This window comes from Lytechinus variegatus, chromosome 16 (genome assembly GCF_018143015.1).
Source record: "Lytechinus variegatus isolate NC3 chromosome 16, Lvar_3.0, whole genome shotgun sequence".
Taxonomy (NCBI): Eukaryota; Metazoa; Echinodermata; class Echinoidea; order Temnopleuroida; family Toxopneustidae; genus Lytechinus; species Lytechinus variegatus.
Window position 1 is genome coordinate 14,552,703 of NC_054755.1, and position 23,441 is coordinate 14,576,143.

General features: G+C 36.8%; 1 protein-coding gene across 5 annotated transcripts in view; it reads right to left on the minus strand.

Annotated features, from left to right (window-relative positions):
* The window catches only part of LOC121429859 (cohesin subunit SA-1-like), a 58,453-nt gene that overhangs the window by 15,026 nt on the left and 19,986 nt on the right, over positions 1-23,441 (minus strand). For all 5 annotated transcript variants that reach the window (XM_041627113.1, XM_041627112.1, XM_041627108.1 and 2 more), the window contains exons 8-20: positions 20,258-20,381; positions 19,397-19,575; positions 18,025-18,241; positions 17,303-17,417; positions 15,630-15,733; positions 14,132-14,227; positions 13,646-13,795; positions 12,110-12,250; positions 6,052-6,122; positions 4,773-4,941; positions 3,662-3,911; positions 2,994-3,136; positions 1,450-1,551 (exon numbers count right to left, since the gene is read on the minus strand). In XM_041627113.1, coding sequence (XP_041483047.1) covers positions 1,450-1,551; positions 2,994-3,136; positions 3,662-3,911; positions 4,773-4,941; positions 6,052-6,122; positions 12,110-12,250; positions 13,646-13,795; positions 14,132-14,227; positions 15,630-15,733; positions 17,303-17,417; positions 18,025-18,241; positions 19,397-19,575; positions 20,258-20,381 — 1,861 coding nt within the window. The remainder of the gene's footprint in view (positions 1-1,449; positions 1,552-2,993; positions 3,137-3,661; positions 3,912-4,772; positions 4,942-6,051; positions 6,123-12,109; positions 12,251-13,645; positions 13,796-14,131; positions 14,228-15,629; positions 15,734-17,302; positions 17,418-18,024; positions 18,242-19,396; positions 19,576-20,257; positions 20,382-23,441) is intronic.

A 23,441-nucleotide genomic window follows, 5' to 3' on the forward strand; every position in this document is an offset into this window, starting at 1 on the left:
TCTTCAAACATACAATGTCATCTACATCACTATGATTTTAATATCCCTATGTAGGACTGAAACTACTTCTTTGACCAAGATGTCCGGTCCTAAAACCATCTTCACCTTTCAACCTACCTGTGTAAGACTAAGACCAAGTGATCTATACAATGTAAGACCATTCATGATACTATCTTCACCTTTCAACCTACCTGTGTAAGACTAAGACCAAGTGATCTAGACAATGTAAGACCATTCATGATACTATCTTCACCTTTCAACCTACCTGTGTAAGACTAAGACCAAGTGATCTAGACAATGTAAGACCATTCATGATACTATCTTCACCTTTCAAAACCTACCTGTGTAAGACTAAGACCAAGTGATCTAGACCATGTAAGACCATTCATGATACTATCTTCACCTTTCAACCTACCTGTGTAAGACTAAGACCAAGTGATCTAGATAATGTAAGACCATTCATGATACTATCTTCACCTTTCAACCTACCTGTGTAAGACTAAGACCAAGTGATCTAGACCATGTAAGACGAGTCATGATACTATCTTCACCTTTCAACCTACCTGTGTAAGACTAAGACCAAGTGATCTAGACAATGTAAGACCAGTCATGATACTATCTTCACCTTTCAACCTACCTGTGTAAGACTAAGACCAAGTGATCTAGATAATGTAAGACCAGTCATGATACTATCTTCACCTTTCAACCTACCTGTGTAAGACTAAGACAAGTGTTCTAGACCATGTAAGACCATTCATGATACTATCTTCACCTTTCAACCTACCTGTGTAAGACTAAGACAAGTGTTCTAGACCATGTAAGACCATTCATGATACTATCTTCACCTTTCAACCTACCTGTGTAAGACTAAGACCAAGTGATCTAGACCATGCAAGACCATTCATGATACTATCTTCACCTTTCAACCTACCTGTGTAAGACTAAGACCAAGTGATCTAGACAATGTAAGACCATTCATGATACTATCTTCACCTTTCAACCTACCTGTGTAAGACTAAGACCAAGTGATCTATATAATGTAAGACCATTCATGATACTATCTTCACCTTTCAACCTACCTGTGTAAGACTAAGACCAAGTGATCTAGACCATGTAAGACCATTCATGATACTATCTTCACCTTTCAACCTACCTGTGTAAGACTAAGACCAAGTGATCTAGATAATGTAAGACCATTCATGATACTATCTTCACCTTTCAACCTACCTGTGTAAGACTAAGACCAAGTGATCTATATAATGTAAGACCATTCATGATACTATCTTCACCTTTCAACCTACCTGTGTAAGACTAAGACCAAGTGATCTAGATAATGTAAGACCATTCATGATACTATCTTCACCTTTCAACCTACCTGTGTAAGACTAAGACCAAGTGATCTAGACAATGTAAGACCATTCATGATACTATCTTCACCTTTCAACCTACCTGTGTAAGACTAAGACCAAGTGTTCTGGCACAGCTGATCTTGTTGTTTTCCCTTGACTTGGCTAGGGTCATCTTGATGATATCACCATAGTCATTGTAAAACTATTGAAAAGAAAGAAAAAAACCCTAAAGTTTGAAACAACAGTTTTATTCAAATATGATTAAAACATCAGTCAATGAGTAGAACATTTTCCCCAGATTCATTGCATACAATTTTAATGTGAAGAATATATTAAACATGTCAATACAGACCAACTTCAGAAAAAGATCAATTTATAATATAAAGTCAATTACTAGGAGACACTCTTGGAAATCGAGAAAAGATTTACATTGGGAACTCATAAACAAGAACAAGGTTTTCAAATAAGGTTTTGAAATGCATAAAAAGTAGGGACAGTGATTTTCCGTTTAAAAAAAATCTTAAATTTCGTTTCCCTATGGACTTTGCGCACATGAAAAAGTGACAAATTCCGTTAACATAGAAAATCAATATGCAACGAGAAGCAATGTCAAAATACTTGCGCAGGTCAAAATTTGTATCTGCCACTGTACTAATAACGCTCTAAAATCTATTGGAATCAAAGAGATACAAGTACAAAAACTATTTAAAGAAACATAATGAACATAAATACATCCTCCCATTTCACATTACTAGCATTACTTGGGTGTTGAATGAGATTTTATCAATAATTTGGGGCTTTTTTGGACATCATTTAGAGCAGTCGACGACTTTCGCCTATCCACCATTTTGGATTTGAGGAGTACTGCGATCATGATGTTTTGACCAAATGCAGAGTGCAGCAACACATGGCAGTGTTTCTGCCAAGCCTTTATGCGGACGTGAATGTAATTTCGATGGAGTCGAGTACAGTTAAGGTTGATGTGTGGATTGTCATGGTTGTAGCGAAGTGAGATCGTGTTTTTTTGGCAGATTGATATTTGCATTTTGTTGAGGATATGGGAGTAATCTCTGTTGCTATTCCTGGGGAGTGTTTCATCATTATTTTCATCAAACAATTTGTCAGATCTGACATCTTTCACTGATTTGGATTGGCTGAGAGGCACTGTTTCTATGGTAACTGTCGGATAAAACGTCTGAAAAGTCCTTTCATGAAACTGAGAATTGAAATTATTCCCTGGACTAATACGGTTAAAAGTAATAGATAGTAGTTGCAGCAAAACTAGATTTCATGAGAAATTATTTAGAATCGAGGCTAAATGCCACCATATTATTATTTATCTAGTTCTGTACATTGAAATAATCTTTGTGAAATCATGAAATCTTAGCTGAAAATCTGTAATTCTGATGACCACTGACATCAAAAAAGCATACATGGGACAGTGTATTAATATTGTTTGGAAAAATACCCAACATATTATGAAATTCTGTGCTTATTTTGTTAATTTCTCGACAATTACACATTTCTTCAAGAGCCATTTTTTATCAATACATAAAAACACTTGGGTGGATATTGTATTGTATTCTGTTTAGACTCATTTTGAGATCGTTACCACAACTGGTATTTATCATTAAAAGGACTTACCTTCATGTAATGTTTGAAGATTCCTGATGCATTCCTCATCTCAATGATGCTGAAAACAATGAGTTTACAGAATGAAGCAAGGAGGTTACGTCTCTTATGGAGGACCTCGATTTTATGAGAGTCATCGCCATCTTCTTCATCATCTGGTTAAAAAAAGCATTAATAATGATAATAACATCCCTATAGCACTATCTATCTAGAGTTTATTTTAAGCGCACTATCATTCACCTGGATCAGCTTGAGATTCCATTTCTAGGGCTGTGCATTTGAGAAATTCCTACAAGGTACCCATTCACCTATCCTGAGTGCGGCACAATATGAGTTAAATTCTTGCTGAAATGTAATGCTTTTGTTTACCTCTTATTTGGTAATGGCTGCTTATTTACTTGGAGGGTTGTTTTTTTTACCCGATTGCTGAAAAAGTGTGAATGCTTGTAAGCAAGCAACCAGAGGACCGACGGCTTTAGGTCCTCTACGATGGACCTGGTACTCAGGATTAATGCCTTACCAAAGGGTACTAGCGCACCAAGTGGGAATGGAAACTGGGTCACCGGAATATGAATCCCCAGCTCTATGCTATGTAATGCAAAACCGTTACTTCGCAGGTGAGACAAAAATTACAAATGATAAGATAACAGTATTGATCAAAATGAATCCTTAATAATTACCATCGTCATCTTCTTCCACGAACACATGCTCCTGCACAAAGTCTGAGAGTAGTGTCTGGAGAGTGAGGTTTGCTTCGTAGACGAGTGGAGCGAGGGCTGGCTGCGCGGCCAACTGCCTGCTGAACACGACCATGAGGTCACAGATCGTGATGAATGCCTCCTCTCGGATCTGTTCGCTGCCGTCGATCAAGAGGGAAGAGCATGTCTTTATCAGCTCGCTGCAATGGCGGCGAATCCTCTTCATCTCGCTCTACATGATGGAAAAAAAGTTTCTGTAATAGTAATATCAAATTGTCGTATTATCTGTTGGGGCATCATGGCCTAGTGGTTCTGACTTTTTTCATTCCATCAGAGGGTGTGATATCAACTTCAAACTTGGTTCATGTAAGCATACAGGAAAGACAATGATCTGGGTTAGGTCAAAGAGGTCATTTTTACACAAGTTAAATTATCTTGTTCTCATACCGACAAGTGGAATGCCTTTGACAGTCTTACCTGCATCACGCGATTCAATATAGCAGCAGTGCTGAATTTGAAAAATGATATAAAATAATTATTCACAAAAAAACACCATTCATATAATGAATCATTATGATACAATACTACGCTCATCGACATCTGACGTCAATTTGCCGTCAGAAAAGCGGCGCCTATAGTCTCACTCTGCTATGCAGGTGAGACAAAAATGAAGAATCGATTTGGGGACATTTTCAACCTTTGTTGATCTATTCATTTTGGAGGGACAATGACCTCAGTGTTCATAGGATACAATGTACCGGAAAATATCTCTTCCTCACCAGAAATGAAGAAATGTTAGAGGGGTCTATTTCAAACTTGGCTAACATTAAGGAAGGGTAATACAAGCAAATATGAAGTCACAAGGTCTTAGAGGTTGCGCTCTTGCACGTCTCACTCCGTGGGATGGTCTACATGGCAACATCAAAACTTGTGTGTCTGTTGAATATTTTTTTATTGCTGAAAATCTGTTTAAAACATTTTATTCAGTTCTTGACTATCTATGTACCTTGAGCACTCTGCAGGGTGGATTTTCGGTAGTTTGTACTGTATTATTGTTACCATTTTTATCACAAAGAAAGGAGGAAGTATTCACCATTTCCGGATTCTGATTATCAAGCTTGGTCATGGTCCACATAATCGCGTAATGGCAGCAGGAGATAGCCAAGGTGAAGATCTGATCCGGGGCGGCTCCTCTCTCAGAACATCGCTTCACCAGACTGAATATAGAGTCATAGAGCTCCCATCGGTTCAGGTCATGGCAGCTGCATGGGTCAAAGGTCAAAGGTTATCAAACACATATATATATATATATACGCAACAACAATAGGTGAAAGAGTGGTAAATAAATTCATGCAATATTGATTCAGGTCTGCATCAGCCAAAGGTTAGGTCTAAGTTTATACACACCAATAAGATGTGATAAACCTTAGTCTGCAAAGACAGACATTCACTCATAAATTATACCATGGCTTGAGTGAAGACTAAATTCAAAACTGTGTCAAACAAGAGCCAGCCACATTACATAGTGAATCTAGTCTCACTACTTCAGACTCTGTATTATACACTATGTGAACACCATAGGTCTTTGGCTGCAGACTACATAAAAGTAATTTATGTCCTTGCATTTACTGTAAAATAAATTATGTAATAATCATGTAATAGGCCTTGAGAGGGACATCAAATATTTTTCCCACAATAGGATCTTTTAAGGGCAATATATTTTATGTTCCCTGAAAGGAAAGAAGAGCCAGTCAATATTTTCATTATTTTCCAAATCAGACATCTAGAACAACATCGTAAAATTTAGAGATATTTTACCCTTTGAGAATAAGATTCTAATTTTCATGTTGAGAAGGCTGTGCCTCTAAGCCTTACCATTATGACGTATTTGAAATGTTGCAGTATCCAACATATGTTCATGTTGATTGACATTATGACGTATATATTGCTAGGCAGATCTGCGTTCGCAGAGACCCGGATGTGAGACCAGGGAAATAAAAAGGTAGATTTTACATTGTCCCTGCATGCAAATCCATACGCTCACAGAGACTGAGCAAAATACAAATAATATAATTGTACCAATCCCTTTACGATATTCAGAAAATCTTGGGCAATATGATAATAACTATCTCAGATGTCTGATAAGGGTAATAATAAGTAAAAGACCAATTATTGGTTATAAACTTATACCAATTAACATGACGGGTTAAATATTATTTCTTTACAATGGTTAAAGCTTTGAATGTATATCAAAATATCTAATTGTTCTGACCATTAAGTATTTATAGATTTTCTCATTTATTCTTTCATTTACAAATTTACAGGCTACTGGTTCGTATTTGCATTAAATGATATCAAATACTTTAATTTACCTGAAGAAGGAAGCAATTCTTCTGATACTTGATGAAATGTTGTAGAGGTCATCCTCGGTTGGATTCTGAGTCTGCGATGAAAAGTATGAATACAGTACTTCATAAATGAGGAAATATTCTCAAAATTAATAATATTCTGCATTTATCTGCATCACAATAAATGAGAAAAGATTCTCAAAATCAATAATATTCCGCATTTATCTGCATCACAAGATATCTAAGCACTTTACTGATGAGAATGGATGTACATCCCTTACATGTAATAGTTCTTCTTCAAAATATATTGAATTTCTAAATGCCCAATTAATGCCTTTTTCTGAATGGCTAATCAAGTCAAATCCATATACCATATTTCATAAAGTTTGCAATGTATTTGTTTTATTTTCACTCTGTGTTGTGTCCCCCCCTGTTGCACCCACAAATGTAATAACGCCCACAAATGTAATAACACTTTACCCACAAATGTAATAATTTTTGATCGCCCACAAATGTAATAATGACTTTACCCACAAATGTAATAAATTTGAAGGGATTTTTGGCGAATCCGTTCTAAACTAAAATCTATAGTAATGCGTTCATATAGCATAAAAGTGCAAAGTCTTTTATTCAGACCGGGTTAATAAAACATCAAAGTACAAGTCCAAAGTCTTTTTTCCAGACCCGGTTGTTTCAAAAATTATAATAAAAGTCCAAAGTCTTTTTTTCCAGACCCGGTTGTTTAAAAAATTGTGATATAAGTCCAAAGTCTTTTTTCCAGACCCGGTTGTTTCAAAAATTATAATATAAATCCAAAGTCTTTTTTCCAGACCCGGTTGTTTCAAGAATGTTAATAAGTGCAAAGTCATTTTCCTGACCCATTTATTTCAAAATTTATAATATAAGTCCAAACTAAGATACGATAATGATATTCCTGTGGAAAAAATGGGAATCGAGCTTAGTCTTTTCTCCAGACCCAGTTAATTAAAACTGGTGGAATTAATGTCTTTGTTGTTGTTTCAACTTATACGGTGTATATTGTGAATATATGCACTAAGAGTAAATTGAGAATCAAGCATAGTCTTTTTTCCAGACCTGGTTACCTGTTATTTAAACATTATGAATAACGGTTTAAAAACAGTATAAAGACCCCATAATCTTATTAATGCTGGATATATAGCGTAGTCTTTCAGCCCGACCATTTTTTTCTTAAAAAAAACCGCTAATAGTAAGAATTAAAAAAAATCAAAGTTTAAGACCAAACAAACCTTCAACCTAAGAACCTGTTTTAAAAGAGGTTTAGAGTGTTGTCTTTATTCCAGACATAAAACAGTTACGAAAAAAAATCTTCTAACATAAGACCTTATATTCTTATTCTCGTGGAATAACACGAGTTTTAAAAATGATTAGTCTGTGAGTAATTTTCTGATAACATGTCTTTATTGAGTTGAAATGACCTTGATATTTTCTTTAGGGCACTGACTTGTTATCACTGTATTAATAAAATATTTGAAACAAGTCTCTCGAGATGTTATGGTTTTTGGGCTTGACAGCTATGACATAATTTATGGAGGCGCGGTAGCTCAGTCGGTAGGGCGGGGGATTCGTATTCCGGTGACCCGGGTTCGATTCTCACTTGGTGCGCTAGTGCCCTTTGGTAAAGCATTAATCCTCAGTACCAGGTCCTTCGGAGAGGACCTTAAGCCGTCGGTCCTCTGGTTGCTTGCTTACAAGCATTCATGCTTTCTTAGCAATCAGATAAAATATCACCACCAATCAATCAATCACCAATCACATAGATTCCATTTGTTGCTCGAGTATAAACTAGTGTTCACGCGCATGATATCGGGTCCGGTCTGAGCGTTTCTGGGCGACCGCGCATTTGTTAGACGACACAGCTAGCATCATAGAGTTATAAACCTTATAATTGGTGGACCACTATCAATTGGCCATTCGCTTTTAGTCTGAAATGTATTTATTAAAAGGTTAAACGTTATCACACTGCCGATGGAAAAGGGCTTATCGAAGGTATGTTTCATAGAGGAACTGTGCGTCAAAAGACGCGAGGCTTACTATGATAATGTATTTACCCCGTTAGGGGCGAAATTTTTTATTTTTGACAATGGAAATGACAATTTTCAGGCAGAAATGTGCCTTCGTTTACTTTTGTCCTTAAATAATTTATCATTTTTCTACTTTCAGGGGGGCACATTGGGGGGGGGGGGCAAAATCTTGTTTTGCCCCCCCAAAAAAAATTTTATTTGGGGGGGGCAAGTGCCCCCCCTGCCCCCCGCTTCCTGCGCCCTTGTTTAGAGCGCTGTCATTATTCCAGACCCGGTGATTTAAAAATGATTTAAACAATACTAAAACAAAAGACTCATATTTTTATTCTTGTGGAATAACACGAGTATTATGCTTAGTCTTTCGTCTGGACCCGGTTATTTAAAAGATAAAGAAATATTGAAAAAAAATGACAGCTGAGACCAATCTTCAAAATTAAACCCACTTAAAATGCTTGGGCTTAGAGTGTTGTCTTTACCCCTCACCGACGTATATTATATACAAATGATGCATGGGTTAGAGTGGGTCAGTAGGAACTGTGTGCACAAGGTAACTTTGGCATGGTTTAACCCACGAGGCGCAGCCGAGTGGGTTTAGACCATAAATGCCAAAGTTACCGCGTGCACACAGTTCCACTGACCCACAAAAGAAACCCATGCATCATCTGTTTTATAGAATGGAAAAAAATTATTGAATAAAATACAAAAATTAATGATTTACCGGATGCATGATAATTTCATGCGTCCGGTAAATTCAATTTACCGGACGCATGATTTTTTTTACCGGACGCATGATTTATTTACCGGATGCATGAAAATTCCAAAATGTAATGCAGACACTTTGATAACCCTGGACAACATAAATATGGGCTTAACTGCATAATATGTTGGCACAAAGGCATTATTATACCCAAAATGCCAAATACAGCTTTGCATTGACAAGATCTTCAGGCAGCCTCCGACCTCCAATAGCTGCGTGTGTATGCCCGGGCCGCGCCGGGGGCCAGCGCTTGCAGCTGCCTGGGGCCCTGCAGTGCAGTGGAGAATTTGGCTGTTCACAGCTCAGGGCAGTAGATCTAACATTAGATCGTATGTCTGGACTTCTCTACTACCAAGTATGCGGGCAGTTTTAATCCCAATGACGATTACGGTACCGTATTTGTACTTACAGATCATTTTGCATCCTTTATTTGATTCATTCTGCCTTGATCGAAAATTCAAAATTTTGATGTAAACAAGCGTAACAGTACATGCGCGATGACATCACAATGACCTTTTCGGGCGATAGCTTGTTTACAGTGGATATCGTTTTGATTATCGGGATATCGTTCGTGCAGCCCAGTAAAAATACTTGCATAGCTCTCAACCAATCAGATTGCAGGGATTTTCTCATCCATTCTATAATAACTTTTGAAACGACCGGGTCTGAAAAAAAGACTTTGGCCTTGCATTATAATTTTTGAATTAACCGGGTCTGGAAAAAAGACTTTGGACCTATATTATAATTTTGAAACAACCGGGTCTGGTAAAAAGACTTTGGACGTACATTATAATTTTGAAAAACCGGGTCTGGAAAAAGACTTGGACTTGTACTGTAATATTTCATTAACCGGGTCTGGAAAAAAGACTTTGAACTTTTGTGCTATATGAATGCATTACTATAGGATATTAGTTTAGAACGAATTCGCCAAAAATCACTTCAAATTTATTACATTTGTAGGTTAAGTCTAGAGACAGTGATTTTCCGCGATCGCGGAAAACGGACGGAATTCACGGAAAAGGCCTTTTGAAACGGAAAATGGCATTTCAAACGGAAAATCACGGAAAACGTATTTTCCCTCAAAATACACAGAATAGCGACAGAAATTACTCCAAAATAACAACAAAATGAGAATATTAAATGGCCACAAAACCCCAGAAAACACGATCTCACTTCGCTACAATCATGACAATTCACACATCGTGATTGCTCTCGACATCAGCACACTCGATAGTACAGTACCCCGCGATCGTACCCGGCCGGCCGGGTTGAGCTTCACATCGCTTCAGACTTTGGCTTCAGAACGCTCAACTGCACGGTCGTGTGTTGCTCCCCTCTACGTTTGAAGATGTAACAGCACGATATCGTGGTGTTAAAATCCAAGATGGCGGATTGGCGAAAGTCGTTGACTGATGATAACGATGTCCAAAAAACCCCAAAATTATCGATGAAATTTAATTTCACCGTAAAATAATGCTAATTATGTGAAAGGTGAGGATGTATGCATGCTAAATCAGTTTGAAAAATCATTAAATACACCAGCATAGATCCGATTAGAACGGATTCTATTGTGTTGTTGGTACAGTAGCAGATACAAATTTTGGCCAGTGCGAGTGTATGCGCTTTGATTTTGCTATTCAATGTGTAAACGGAATTGTCACTTTTCCGTGTGTACAACGCCTATGGGGAAACGGAATTTCCGTTTTCTGACGTGCTGAAACGGAATTTGCGATTTTCTGAAACGGAAAAGGCCATTTTTTGAAACGGAAAATCACTGTCCCTATAAGTCATTCTTACATTTGTGGGTAAAGTGCATTATTACATTTGTGGGTAAAGTGTTATTACATTTGTGGGCGTTATTACATTTGTGGGTAAAGTGTTATTACATTTGTGGGCGATCAAAAATTATTACATTTGTGGGTAAAGTGTTATTACATTTGTGAGCGATCAAAAATTATTACATTTGTGGGTGTAACACCCCCCCACAATTTGTAATACATAGAGACATTATGGTACAATGTGCTTATTAAGAACTTAAAGGTCAAGTCCACCCCAGAAAAGAGTTGAATTGGATAAAAAGAGAAAAATCAATCATGAATAATGCTGAAAACTTCAGCAACATCAGATGTAAAATAAGAAAGTTATGACATTTTAAAGTTTCGCTTATTTTTCACAGAACAGTTCTATGCTCAACTGAGTGATATGCAAATGAGAGAATCGATGATGTCACTCACTCACTATTTCTTTTGTTTTTTATTGTTTGAATTATACAATATTTAAATTTTTACAAATTTGACAATTAGGACCCCATTGCTTGAACCACAAAATGTTAAAATAATGGAATTACATGTGTTCAGGGAGGAATGAAACTTTGTTTCATATGACAATGAAGAGAGAATCAAAATATTTCATATATCATTTAATAAAATACAAAAGAAATAGTGAGTGGGTGACATCATCGGTTCCCTCATTTGCATACAGACCAGGATGTGCATAAAAGTGTTTTGAAAAATTAAGCGTAAACTCGCTTATCTTACATCCGATTTGAAGAAATTTTCAGTGTTATGCTTGATTGAATTTTCTCTTTTTATTCAATCAAATCAGCCTTTTGTTTGGGTGGACTTGTCCTATAACTTTTACTCTTTTTATGATTTGGAAATGTCTCTAAGCATTATACAGTGGTCAGACCGAATCAGAGTCAGAGGATTTCTATCTACCACTCATGACAATGATAAACATTGCTTCTGACAAACACTTATAATGAGAAAAGTTATTCAAGCACTACCCCTTTCAAAGAAGAATTGTACCTGCTTAATTTCTGCTTCTAATCTTGTTTTATTTACTTATTTTACAATTAACGTTCTTACATTTGACAAATACTAGGGGTTTTTTTTGCAGATCTGGGCACTGTTTCATGAAAGTTACTATTACAGCAACTTTGCCATCCAATAACAAATGCTGACCTAACAGCATCTCTTAGGTCTTTGCACACGCATCAATAAACTGATAAGAATGACGGGTAATTATTTATCACAATACAATGGTAATAATATTACCATGGTAATAATATAAATCAGCCAATCAGAATTAATGATAAATTCATATATCAGGGAAATCAGTGAATGGCAAAGTTACTATAATAGTAACTTTATTGCAACAGGCCCTGCAGGTTTTCATTAACTCACAGCTTAAGTACAACTAAAATGAAATTTTGAGCACTAATATTAAGTAGTCTCTAGCTAGAACACTGTCTCTCACTTACCATAAGATAGACATCAATGCTTCTTTTGAGTCTTTCTGCTAGGTTATCTAAGAGTGTACTCTGGGCAACCTGGACCCTTGGTGTTGTGCTGTACTGCTCACCTAACAGCGTCTCATAGGTCTTTGCACACGCATCAAGAACCTGATAAGAATGATGGGTAATATGATGATGATGAACATTATATGAATAACGAATAAGCATTGTACAATTCAATTCAATTTTATTTTATTGTCCACATGGAAATTTATTTCGCTTACATTATAAGCATTTGTTATCAAACATTTTACATATTACATTTATCACATTACAAGATTGCATTAGAAAGCAACAAATACAAAGGAGATTTTTCAGGACAGTATTAATGTTTACGCTTTTTCTTTTTTTTGTATTCAGTGAAATAGAGACATCCTATTCAACCTTGCTACGCTTGATAACTTATCATTGAAAATAACATCAAATGAAAACAAATTATTAGGAGTCCTAAGGGTGTTGCAAGAAAATATTTGCAATCAATTGCACAATTCTGCAGAGATGCCAACTTTTGGAAATCAGAATTAGGAAGGATTTGCAACCGACACCAAATTATGTGCGCGTTATGTTCAACAATAATAAGAAAGAAGAATCATAATAATCCAGTAAAGAAAAGCTCAGCGCAGATAACGTCTTCCTCCTCGCTGGTCCCTTGCTTGGTCAGTTGGTGAAATAAGTCACCAGGGTAATACTAATAGCTGGAGCTAGAACTAAGATCTCGTCTTCACAATGTCCATATTCCCTGGAATGTCCATGCTGCAAACTGTGCAAAATGCATGGTAAATTCCTCTTTCCGACTTCCGAATGTATACACGGAGACTGGAGACTGTATTCAGTCTTATACTTCTGAGCCCATTTCTTGGTCTTCTTTTGTTGATTTTCCGCCATTTCGTGTCGATATCAACCCATCAATACGCCGAAATCTCGCACCGATAATCCACCGCACGACCCGGCAAATCAAGCGGCCGCGAGCGCACACGCCTCATGAAGCTAGCCGGGCCTACCGGCCTGGTGCAGTGGATTCCCGTTGGGCATATCACATACTAGCTTTTCGCTGCTCCTTTTTTGTCTGCCTTTCACGCAGAATTTAGTAGCAGCGAACATAATGGAGTTACTACATGCTAAAGTTAGCAGACGATACATGTACTTTCCATCCAATTTGATCAATACAAAAAAATTGTAATTTCGGGAGGATAAGGATGGTAATCGTAAGCGCGGGAGTTGGGATGAATTTTCGGGAGCCTCCAGATGAAATCGGGAGGGTCGGCATCTCTGAATTCTGCTGCAAATCTTCAATTGAAATATCAATTGTAACTAGACCAAATTTATTTTTTACTACTAGGTGCAAGTAGCAGACCAGCAGTCAAGTGTGGATTTGCAATTAATTGCCAGACTTGTGACTAATTTCATGACCTAAATTTGACTTGCAATTGATTGCAACTTACAATGCCCCATTAGCTAGTTTTAGAAAGAACAAGAATTAATGGCCATCTGGTATTTTATTACCTCTGATTCTGTGTGTTTCTCTACAATGTCTCTCATCTGGAGCAGAAGGGAATCAAGATGTTTGTCAAGACGGCTTGTCGTGTAGATCTCTACTTCAAAATGCTGAGGGATCTCAAGCAAATTGGCAACCTTGTCCCAATCTGTGTTGAACTATTGAAAGGAAAAACAAATACGAGGAGAAAGACGTGATTATAAGGGATGGGTTGAGGCTGGGAAAGCCCCCATAGACTTAGTGCCCCTTTTCCAAAAGGCTTATTTTCTTGTCAGGAACTTTTCAATGGTGATGACCCTTGAACTCTCTTTCAGCTTGTTAGAAGCTCTGCTTTCTGGTAAATTCAGTTGAGCATTAAGGACTTGTCAAATGTTTCACCCAGTAGTTACCATAGCTTCTTAGCCAATCAACATCAAGGAAAGTTTTCAGAATTGACATCTCAACGAACATCAAATGTTGATGAAATGCCCCCATGGATCCAACCTGTGTCTCACCTTGGCAAGTAATTCTGGTAGCTTGGTAATGAAATGCTCGGTCAGTTTCATCTTGTCCTCCTGAACAACTTTCTTCTCTTTGCTCGTCAATAGAGTCTGAAAACAAACGAGATCATGGAGTGTTTTGGTTATTTAAATCTTGAAAGTTCTTTGGCTTGCCTCTCTGAATGTGAAAATTGAACACTTATTCTCTGTCATATTTTATATGTTGTAGAATGGAGACCCCAGTTTTCCATTACTTAAAATGGCAACACTTATGATTTTTCTTTCTTCCTGAGGAATGTGTCACTGCTATGCATACCCATTTATTACGAGCCAGCACACAGCCACTTTATTCGTAAGGAAGATATTATTCCTTGATATTTATATATATTGATAGAAAAATACCAAAGTATGATGTTGCCAGTTCTCCTTTGGCGCATTTCCACATTTTCATAACCAAGTAGAGCATGGTGACAAACTTCCACGCTACCCTTCTCCAAGGATAATTTGGGGTTACCTCACTTTTTTTAGCACAATAGCAAAAGAAAGGATCACCAGTCTTGAATAAGGTTGTGCATAAATTAAAGGTAAAGTTCACTCCAGAAAAATGGTGATTTGAATCAATAGAGAAAAATCAAATAAGCATAATGCGTATGACATTTTAAAAAGTTTCGCTTATTTTCAGAAAACAGTGATATGAGATGAAATGAGACAGTCAACGATATTCCTCACTCACCTTTTCTTTTGTTTTTTATTGTTTGAATTATACAATATTTCATTTCTTACAAATTTGACAATAAGGACCAACTTGACTGAACCATAAATCATTAAACAATGCTTATTCATATGTTCAGGGAGGAATTAGTTGTGGTTTCAACTGACAATGAGAAAATTAGAATATTTCATATACTTATATAACAAAGAAATAGCAAGTGGATGATGTCATCAGTCTTCTACTTTGCATACCTACCCGGATGTGCATACAACTTTTTTTTAATAAATTAAGCAAAAATTAAAAATGACAAGACTTTCTTAGTTTATATCCGATTTTGATGAGATTTTCAGTGTTATGCTTGTTGGATTTTTCTCTTTTTATTCAAATCAACTTTTTGGTTGACTTGTCCTTTAAAGGTACTATGAAACAATTCCCAAGAGACATGATATTCAGTGTTTTCCTTCAGCAAGAAATTTACCCACAATATGCTGCACTCAACACAGGTGAGGTGAATGGAGACCTGGGCCCGTTGCACGAAAGCTACCATTATGGTAACTTTGCCATCCAATCCTTCATTCTGATTGACTGATGATCATGGTTACCATGGTTACCATAATATTAAGTGTTATACAACAGGGCCCAGGTAGGAATTCATTCTTAGAAATGCAGTGCACGTAACAGCTGTTCTGCTGATGCCAGGATAATTATCCTGTATTACTGTCAAGTAATAGAGACTTCTGATCAAGTCTGTATGAAACATTATATATTATAAGCAAACATTATTACACATATCATTTGTACCTTTTTAGCTGATCCTCTCCCGATGGGTGGGTGACCTTGAGCTGATTGTCTGACGGCTGATACCATGATCTCTATCAAAGCAGTCTCCTGTCTCTCATCAAGAGCTACATAAAACAAAACAAAATTGTAAACTAGGAATGCATTCTTCTTGGCATGATCTGACCACGTGGTCATGCCTTTCTTAACATATGAAACTGGACATGCGACTCTAAGTAACTCTTTGTGAAACATTCCCTCCTACTTTGGTAAATTTCTGACAATTAAAGAGTTAATGAGAACATCAAAACCCTATGTAAATGATGATCTTAAGATCGGCCAAATCCATTCTGTCTGAAGTTTTACCGCATTAGATTAGTTTCATATTATTCCTCAGGGGCTGCGTAACGGTTTCCAAAGTGGGGGAGGCTGACTATGCAAACAAGTGGAAAGCCTCTGGCCGTCTCACCTGCATCACGCGGTTCAATATAGCAGCAGTGCTGACTTTGAAAACTACTCTAACTCGCACAAGATGTTCAGTGATACATGGTTACTCTTATGTCTATTTTTTATGAACTAGACCAATAAACTTACAGAGATATGATGGTTATTCAACAAAAAAACCCAACATGGCCAAAGTTCATTGGCCTTACATGACCTTTGACCTTGAACATGTGACTTGAAACTCGCACAGGATGTTCAGTGATACTTGATTACTCTTATGTCCAAGATTCATGAATGAGATCCATAAACTTTCAAAGTTATGATGGTAATTCAACAGATACACCCAATTCGGCCAAAGTTCATTGACCTTTGACCTTGGTCATGTGACCTGAAATGCGCACAGGATGTTCAGTGTTACTTGATTACTCTAATGTCCAAGTTTAACGAACTAGACCAATAAACTTTCAAAGTTATGATGGTAATTCAACAGATACCCCCAAATCGGCCAAAGTTCATTGACCCTAAATGACCTTTGACCTTAATCATGAGACCTGAAACTTGCACAGGATGTTTAGTGATGCTTGATTACTATTATGTCCATGTTTCATGAATCAGATCCATAAACTTTCAAAGTTATGATGGTAATTCAACAGATACACCCAATTCGGCCAAAGTTCATTGACCTTTGACCTTGGTCATGTGACCTGAAATGCGCACAGGATGTTCAGTGATACTTGATTACTCTAATGTCCAAGTTTAACGAACTAGACCAATAAATTTTCTAAGTTATGATGACATTTCAAAAACTTAACCTCAGGTTAAGATTTTGATGTTGATTCCTCCAACATGGTCTAAGTTCATTGACCCTAAATGACCTTTGACCTTGATGTTCAGTAATACTTGATTAACCTTATGGCTAAGTTTCATGAACTAGGTCCATATACTTTCTAAGTTATGATGTCATTTCAAAAACTTAACCTCGGGTTAAGATTTGATGTTGACGCCGCCGCCGCCGTCGGAAAAGCGGCGCCTACAGTCTCACTCTGCTATGCAGGTGTGACAAAAATCACAATCATATGGTCATTTTTACTTTTTGTACACGTGGCCCCTGTTGGTCAGATCATCATCATAATGTGCAAGTAAATAAGCCTTTTGGCTGACTCCTTACGATTCCATTACCTCATGATATGAGACTATTATGTCTCTTTAAAGTGCTTTGAAATGTCTTTGCCTGTAGACAAATGTAGACTCACCTTCTTCCCCTCTGCCAGGGTCTTCAAGTAATAGTTCTGTCATGCAGTCCCAGTCTCGAATCATTTCATTGATATCCCATAGAGAATCTACAAGGTATGCTGCATGTTCATGAAGCTATTGAAAGAAACAGAATAATGTCTTGGATATAAGCAAGTACAACTATTATTAGGAATTCTGATTCAAGCTGTTCTTTTATTTCTTCATCAATTTCCACTTGCAACAATTACAACACAATGTTTGGGTTTGTAAATAATGATATACATGTAAGTAATGAACATATACCAACGTTTTATGGACACTTTATTAGTCAAGATAATAATATAACCAGGTTGGCATCGAATAGAGGAGGCTGCTAATAACTGGAGCTTGCAGATGGTAGTCTCCTATCAAAAACATGCTTATAACAAGCATAGACCAAAAAACCCACAAAGTACAACATGATGACGACTCGAGCATAAATCAATTCCTCTCAAATTTTACCATACAGTATACAACAAGCTCAATCATGTTACAACCATTATAGAAAACAATGATCTAATGTTACAATGGATCTACACATAAATAATTACTCATTTTGTCAGAAGCCTTTCGTGTTCTATACAAACACAATATATCCATGCCAATATTTTCAATTAGTCGGCTTTTGTTGAACTACTTCATCATTCAAGGTGAACTTCCAATATAAAGAAATCTTTGGACAGCAATCAGTCGGTTTTAATACCTCGCTCTCGATGAAGAACTGTACAAGATCTTTGATCAGGGGTGCATTTATATTCCTCCTCTTAGTTCGTTTGACCTTTCCACTCTCCTGGTCTTCCCGTTTGAAAAGACGTTCATTGAGGAACTCCCCGGCAGCCTGCGCCACGGCTCTGCTGGAGGAATAGACCAGCTGATAGACGTTCTCGCAATCCTCTGCGCTCAAGATGTCCTCGTTGTATCTTTCAATGATAATAATTGAATCAATTTCATTTAATCACTGTATTCCACTGTCTCAGTAAAAGTCATATCAACTGCTCCATATTTTTTTTCTAGTGAATCATTTTCTTTCAATATTTGCTCCTCTCCCGGCTTTCTATGATTATCTTACTTATCAATCAATCTATAAAGTTTTGGGCAACCTATCGGTTTATTTGTACTTCTATTTGTATTAAATTAATTTTCCAGAATTCAAAATGGAAAAAAAACAAGTGTACATGGGAACACATAATAGCAAAATACTAGTATTATACAGATATTGCCTACCTAGAGTTTGAATATGGCATTTCATTTCCCCAATGGAGTTATATTATTATATTTTACCCGAAGCGCGCAGCGCTGAGGGAAAACATTCTTCTGAGGGAAAAATATAGCTTCGGAAGGAAAATAAACTGTTATTTATTAACAAGATAGACCAGGCAATATTTGTTATGTTATATAGACTATATAGATTCACCATCAGATACTTCATTCATTATCTGGTTCTATGATTAACTTGCTGCAGCTCTGATCCATTTACGTCATAACAGAAGATTTTTGAAAATTACAGCAAGCACACTCTTCATGCAATCTACGCGTAAACACTAGCGCAAACATCAAGTACATAATGCCATAGTTTATAATAAAATGCAGTTATATTCACTGAGGTGACATCAAAACCTAGAATTCAACAAATGCGATCCTTCCAGCTTTGGTCACATGATGGCATATTGACGTATCACTGATTCAAATCTACATAACCTATGTAATACAAACAATTACGCAAGGAAAAACATAAATACAAAGAAATAGCAAAGAGACACAAATGTAATGACATCAGGACACAAAGTTCAGCTATGACTATAGGAAATCTCTTTCTTCCATGGGTTCTGAGGTGATTCTTATTCCATTGTATGTATGTAATATGTATGGGGGAAGGCATGTGGGTCAAGGTCATTAAGTTGGCCTATTCCCTACACATGCTACCTTGCTAGGTTCAGGAGGGTCTACAAATATTCCCATTGTATTGTACACACAGTTACATTCATTCGTTCTTTATTTTCAATATTCAAACCCTTAACATTGTATACTACAGTCAAAGAGACCTAACCATTGGTCCACCTGTAATGAACACTTACTTCAAGATAAGAGTGACCACCTTGATAGCGTTGACCGCTACGTCTGTCTCTTTGTCCAGTGTCATACTAACCACCCGATCCTTGAAGCGATTGGTGAACAGCTCTAGCTTGGGGACCAACTCAATATTTCCATACAGAGAATACAGGGCAACAAGACACTTGTTGCGGACATCACCAACCTGTGTAGAAAAGATAGTGTGTTTTATAAATTCTACAGACTACAGCTTACAGTAAAATAAGAAAGTTTCGGTGTTTTAAAATTTTGCTTATTTTTCACAGACTAAGAGTTGATGATATCACTCATTCTTTCCTTTTTTATTGTTTCAATTATACAATATTTCAATTTGGTACAGAAATGGCAATAAGGACCCTCTTAATTGAGCCAAAAATTGTTAGAACAATGACAATGAGAAATTTAAAATATTTCAAATTACAAAATTCAAAAGAAATATCCCCCATAATTGCATACCACCCATGATGTGTATACAACTACAACTATTTAAAAATGTCATAACTCTCTCATTTTACATCCAATTTTAATGAAAATTTCATTGTCGTGCTTGTCAGATTATTCTCTTTTTATTAACTTCAACTTTTTGTTGGGATGAAGTAAATGATTTTGGATGATCATTTGCTGGGTGGGCTTCACAACAACCAAAAAGTAAACAAAACATAAAATTAGAAAACTCATCTGAAAGAATAATTTTGTTTCTTCTTCTTCATAATGTCAGAATTTAAAGTTGTAAAGTTGAAATGAAAGAAGAGATACATGTGTGTGGGCTGGTCTTTAGGAAGTATTTTTATCAAGCTCAATAAATATCTCAAATTCTTAATCTTAAGGTTGGTTTGGCTGATTCCTACCTTGTCATGGAGTGTCCATCCAACATATTTGAGATAACTATCACTGAGAAACATCTCACTGTAATTCTTCATCCAAACACCAATCTCACCCATACAGATTCCTCTGATCTCAGGCTGAGTGTCCCTATCAAATCAGATAAAATATCACATAAAATATGAATAAAGAGAATAACTCTTGTTTTATTTATGGAATATATGAAAAGTAGCACAGGTGAGAGGCATACTGTACTGGAACCGAGTGACCACTGTACAAAGCCTATGGGGATTAAAAAATCAGTAGGCAAAGGCTTCATCTTTACAATGTACACATAAAGGATTCAATGAATTCTCTCATCCGTATCTATGTGCAAAGACGCCTTTAACCCTTTGGATGCAAAACCAAAGAGTTCTCCTTGCGGTGGAGCCATTTTGGGTACACTGCCAGCATTCGGATCTGTGGCGGTGTTTAAGAATTAATTGCTAATTGCGCCAAACTGGTATGTTTTCAGGATGTTTAGTAAATGTAGATATGAAAGATCAGACACTTTCCTATCTAGAAATAAAGGTTTTACTTTTCAAATTAACAGAATAGTTGAGAAATTTAGAAGAAAAAAAGTTATTTTGTCAAATCTTCGCTTTCCCCTGAATAGACACAGTGCACAAAAATGCGTAAGGGCGAACAGCACGGACGAACAGGTCAGGTTCGATCGATACCACCTTTATTGTTTGCTCTAGTGCTATTGTCATTGCCTATTATCACGCTACTCATGAATGGTCTCTTTTCCTTCTTGTATAGAGACCATTTGCAAAGTGTATAATTACGACATAATCCGTTTGGGGTGAAATCACAGCATATTCAATGCCATTATTTTCCAGATTGAATAAAAGAGTGAATATTCCATTGCCAGTACGACGATGATGATGATAACAACGAAGATCCGAAACTATTTTGTGAATTTTGGCTTCTGGGTTTCAAGATGTTAGCCGCAACATTTGTTTCACTAAAAATTCAATTTCGTATTTTGGAAGAGCTGTGGTGTAGTGGTTCTGACTCTCGCCTTGTAAACAGAGGGTCGTGTGTTTGAATCCCACTGCGGCATTAATCCACACTTTGCCACTCTCGACCCAGGTGCTAAATGGGTACCCAGTAGGATGCAAAAGATATTGTATGTTTGATTTTGCCAGCGCCATAATGTGGCTGCGAGGAATGCAAGGAATGCTCCCCAGGGAGTGGAAATTGTGCACTTTTTGTGCTTGATTGAAATGACTCCAATAGCCGGGGTAATAATATGCTGTAATGCGCTTTGGGCCATTCTCAGAAGAGTTGGCTATTATTATTATTATTTTCTTTTCATAAATTATATTTTTCTTTCCATTTCATTTTTTCCACGCAGAGCTGTTCCTGTTCCGTTATACCAGGGAAAAATGGAAATTGGCGAAAAGTATGAAAATAAAAATTGGGTAGGCATACATTTTGGGGGGGCTAGGGGGAGGAAGGTCATACATGAATAAAAGAATTATAAGTCTGGTGGATTGACAGGGGTCTGTTGGGACGCTCTAACCAAACATGTTTTTCCCCTTTTTTGAAGGGGAGGGGGTGCCCCACATAAGTTCTCATTCTATTTGATTTCTTCAAGAAAACTCTGAATTTTGTAACTACATACTAAGACATTTTCATTATTAATGGTGTGCTTAATTTCTTTATTTTCGTTTTATTCCTTTAGAATAGAAGACAAAAATAATAGCATAAACTGGAAGAATGAGGACGATTGGGGGGGGGGGGGGGGTCAATAGTGCACCAGGGGCCCGTTTCATAAAACTTGTTATGACAACAAATTAAAAATAACAATTAACAGCTACTGAAATCTTTACATGTAATTGGCAGATGGTAAATTTGATTTATTTATTGTTCATTTGTTAACTATAAAATGTATTTATAAAACAGGACTTTGGGATTTCCTTGTTTTCTCTTTCTCTGGTTTCTAACATATAACTGACTTACATGTATATCTACCGCTGTCATTCCCTTTATTTCCTCTTTCTATATTCCCTCCCTCTACACTTTTTTTTTAGTTAATCTTCTCATTTTACATCTATATTGCCTTCCTTCTCCCTTGTCCCAGCTTTGGATAACAAGGTATACCTCCCGCCCTACCCAATACCCCCCCCACCAGTATGATAGTAAATGCCTCTTCCCAACTTGCTACTGATTGGAGACTGTTACATTTGTGGGCATCTCGTCCTACTTCATCTTGGCCATCATGTAGAAAATTTACCATTTTTTTTTCAGTTTCTTAAATAATGTCTTGAAGACCATTTAAAACTACAAACGTGACCTAACTGCATTTTGGTGTCATTTACCCAGACACCAAACACTTTTAATATCTGGTGAATATTTCCAAAGTTATCATGCGGAAACCAACTCGCATATATAATTAGCTGTGACCTTTGATGTGCGGACTCCGAATTCAGACTTAGCCTGTATTTTGGTGTCATCTACCTACACACCCCAATTTTTTTAAAATCTGTTGAATATTTCATAAGTTATTATGCGGAAAACAACTCACATATTTAATGAGCTTTGACCTGCGGACTCCGAATTCGAACTTAGCATGTATTTTGGTGTCACCTAAATGTACCTACTAAATCCATTAAATATTTGTTGAGTAACTTATTGCGCAGAAACCAAATGGGGGAAGGACAGACAGGGGCAACGCTTAATGCCCTCTCTGAACTTCATCTGTGGGGGCATAAATAGTGACTCAAATGGTGAGTCTGAAATCATACCTCCCAACTCTATCCTTGTCCCTTTCTACGTTTCTTTATCTCCCTTTTCCCTCCAAAAGTGCCATGCTAGCAATTACTGAAAGTAAGTGAAAGAAGTTTTTTTTTAAATTGTTCTTACATTTTGTTCTATTCTGTAACTGTTCTCCAACCGAAAAGAAATGAATAAAGCATGAAAACATACATGATTCAAAGATTTGTATTAATTTGGCCTCTATCTTTTCAATAGTTCAGTCTAAAAGGACAAAGGAGGCGGAGTTGGCAGATTTCAGGCCCCCCCTTCAGCAAACGTGTACAAAAACGCGAAGTCCATAAAATTCTGATTTTTCTTAGCCGTTTCACTCCGTTTGTTTGCAGTAACAGGAAAAAAAATGGGTGGGTAGTTTTTTTTTATTTTTTAAACATATGGATTCTATTTATA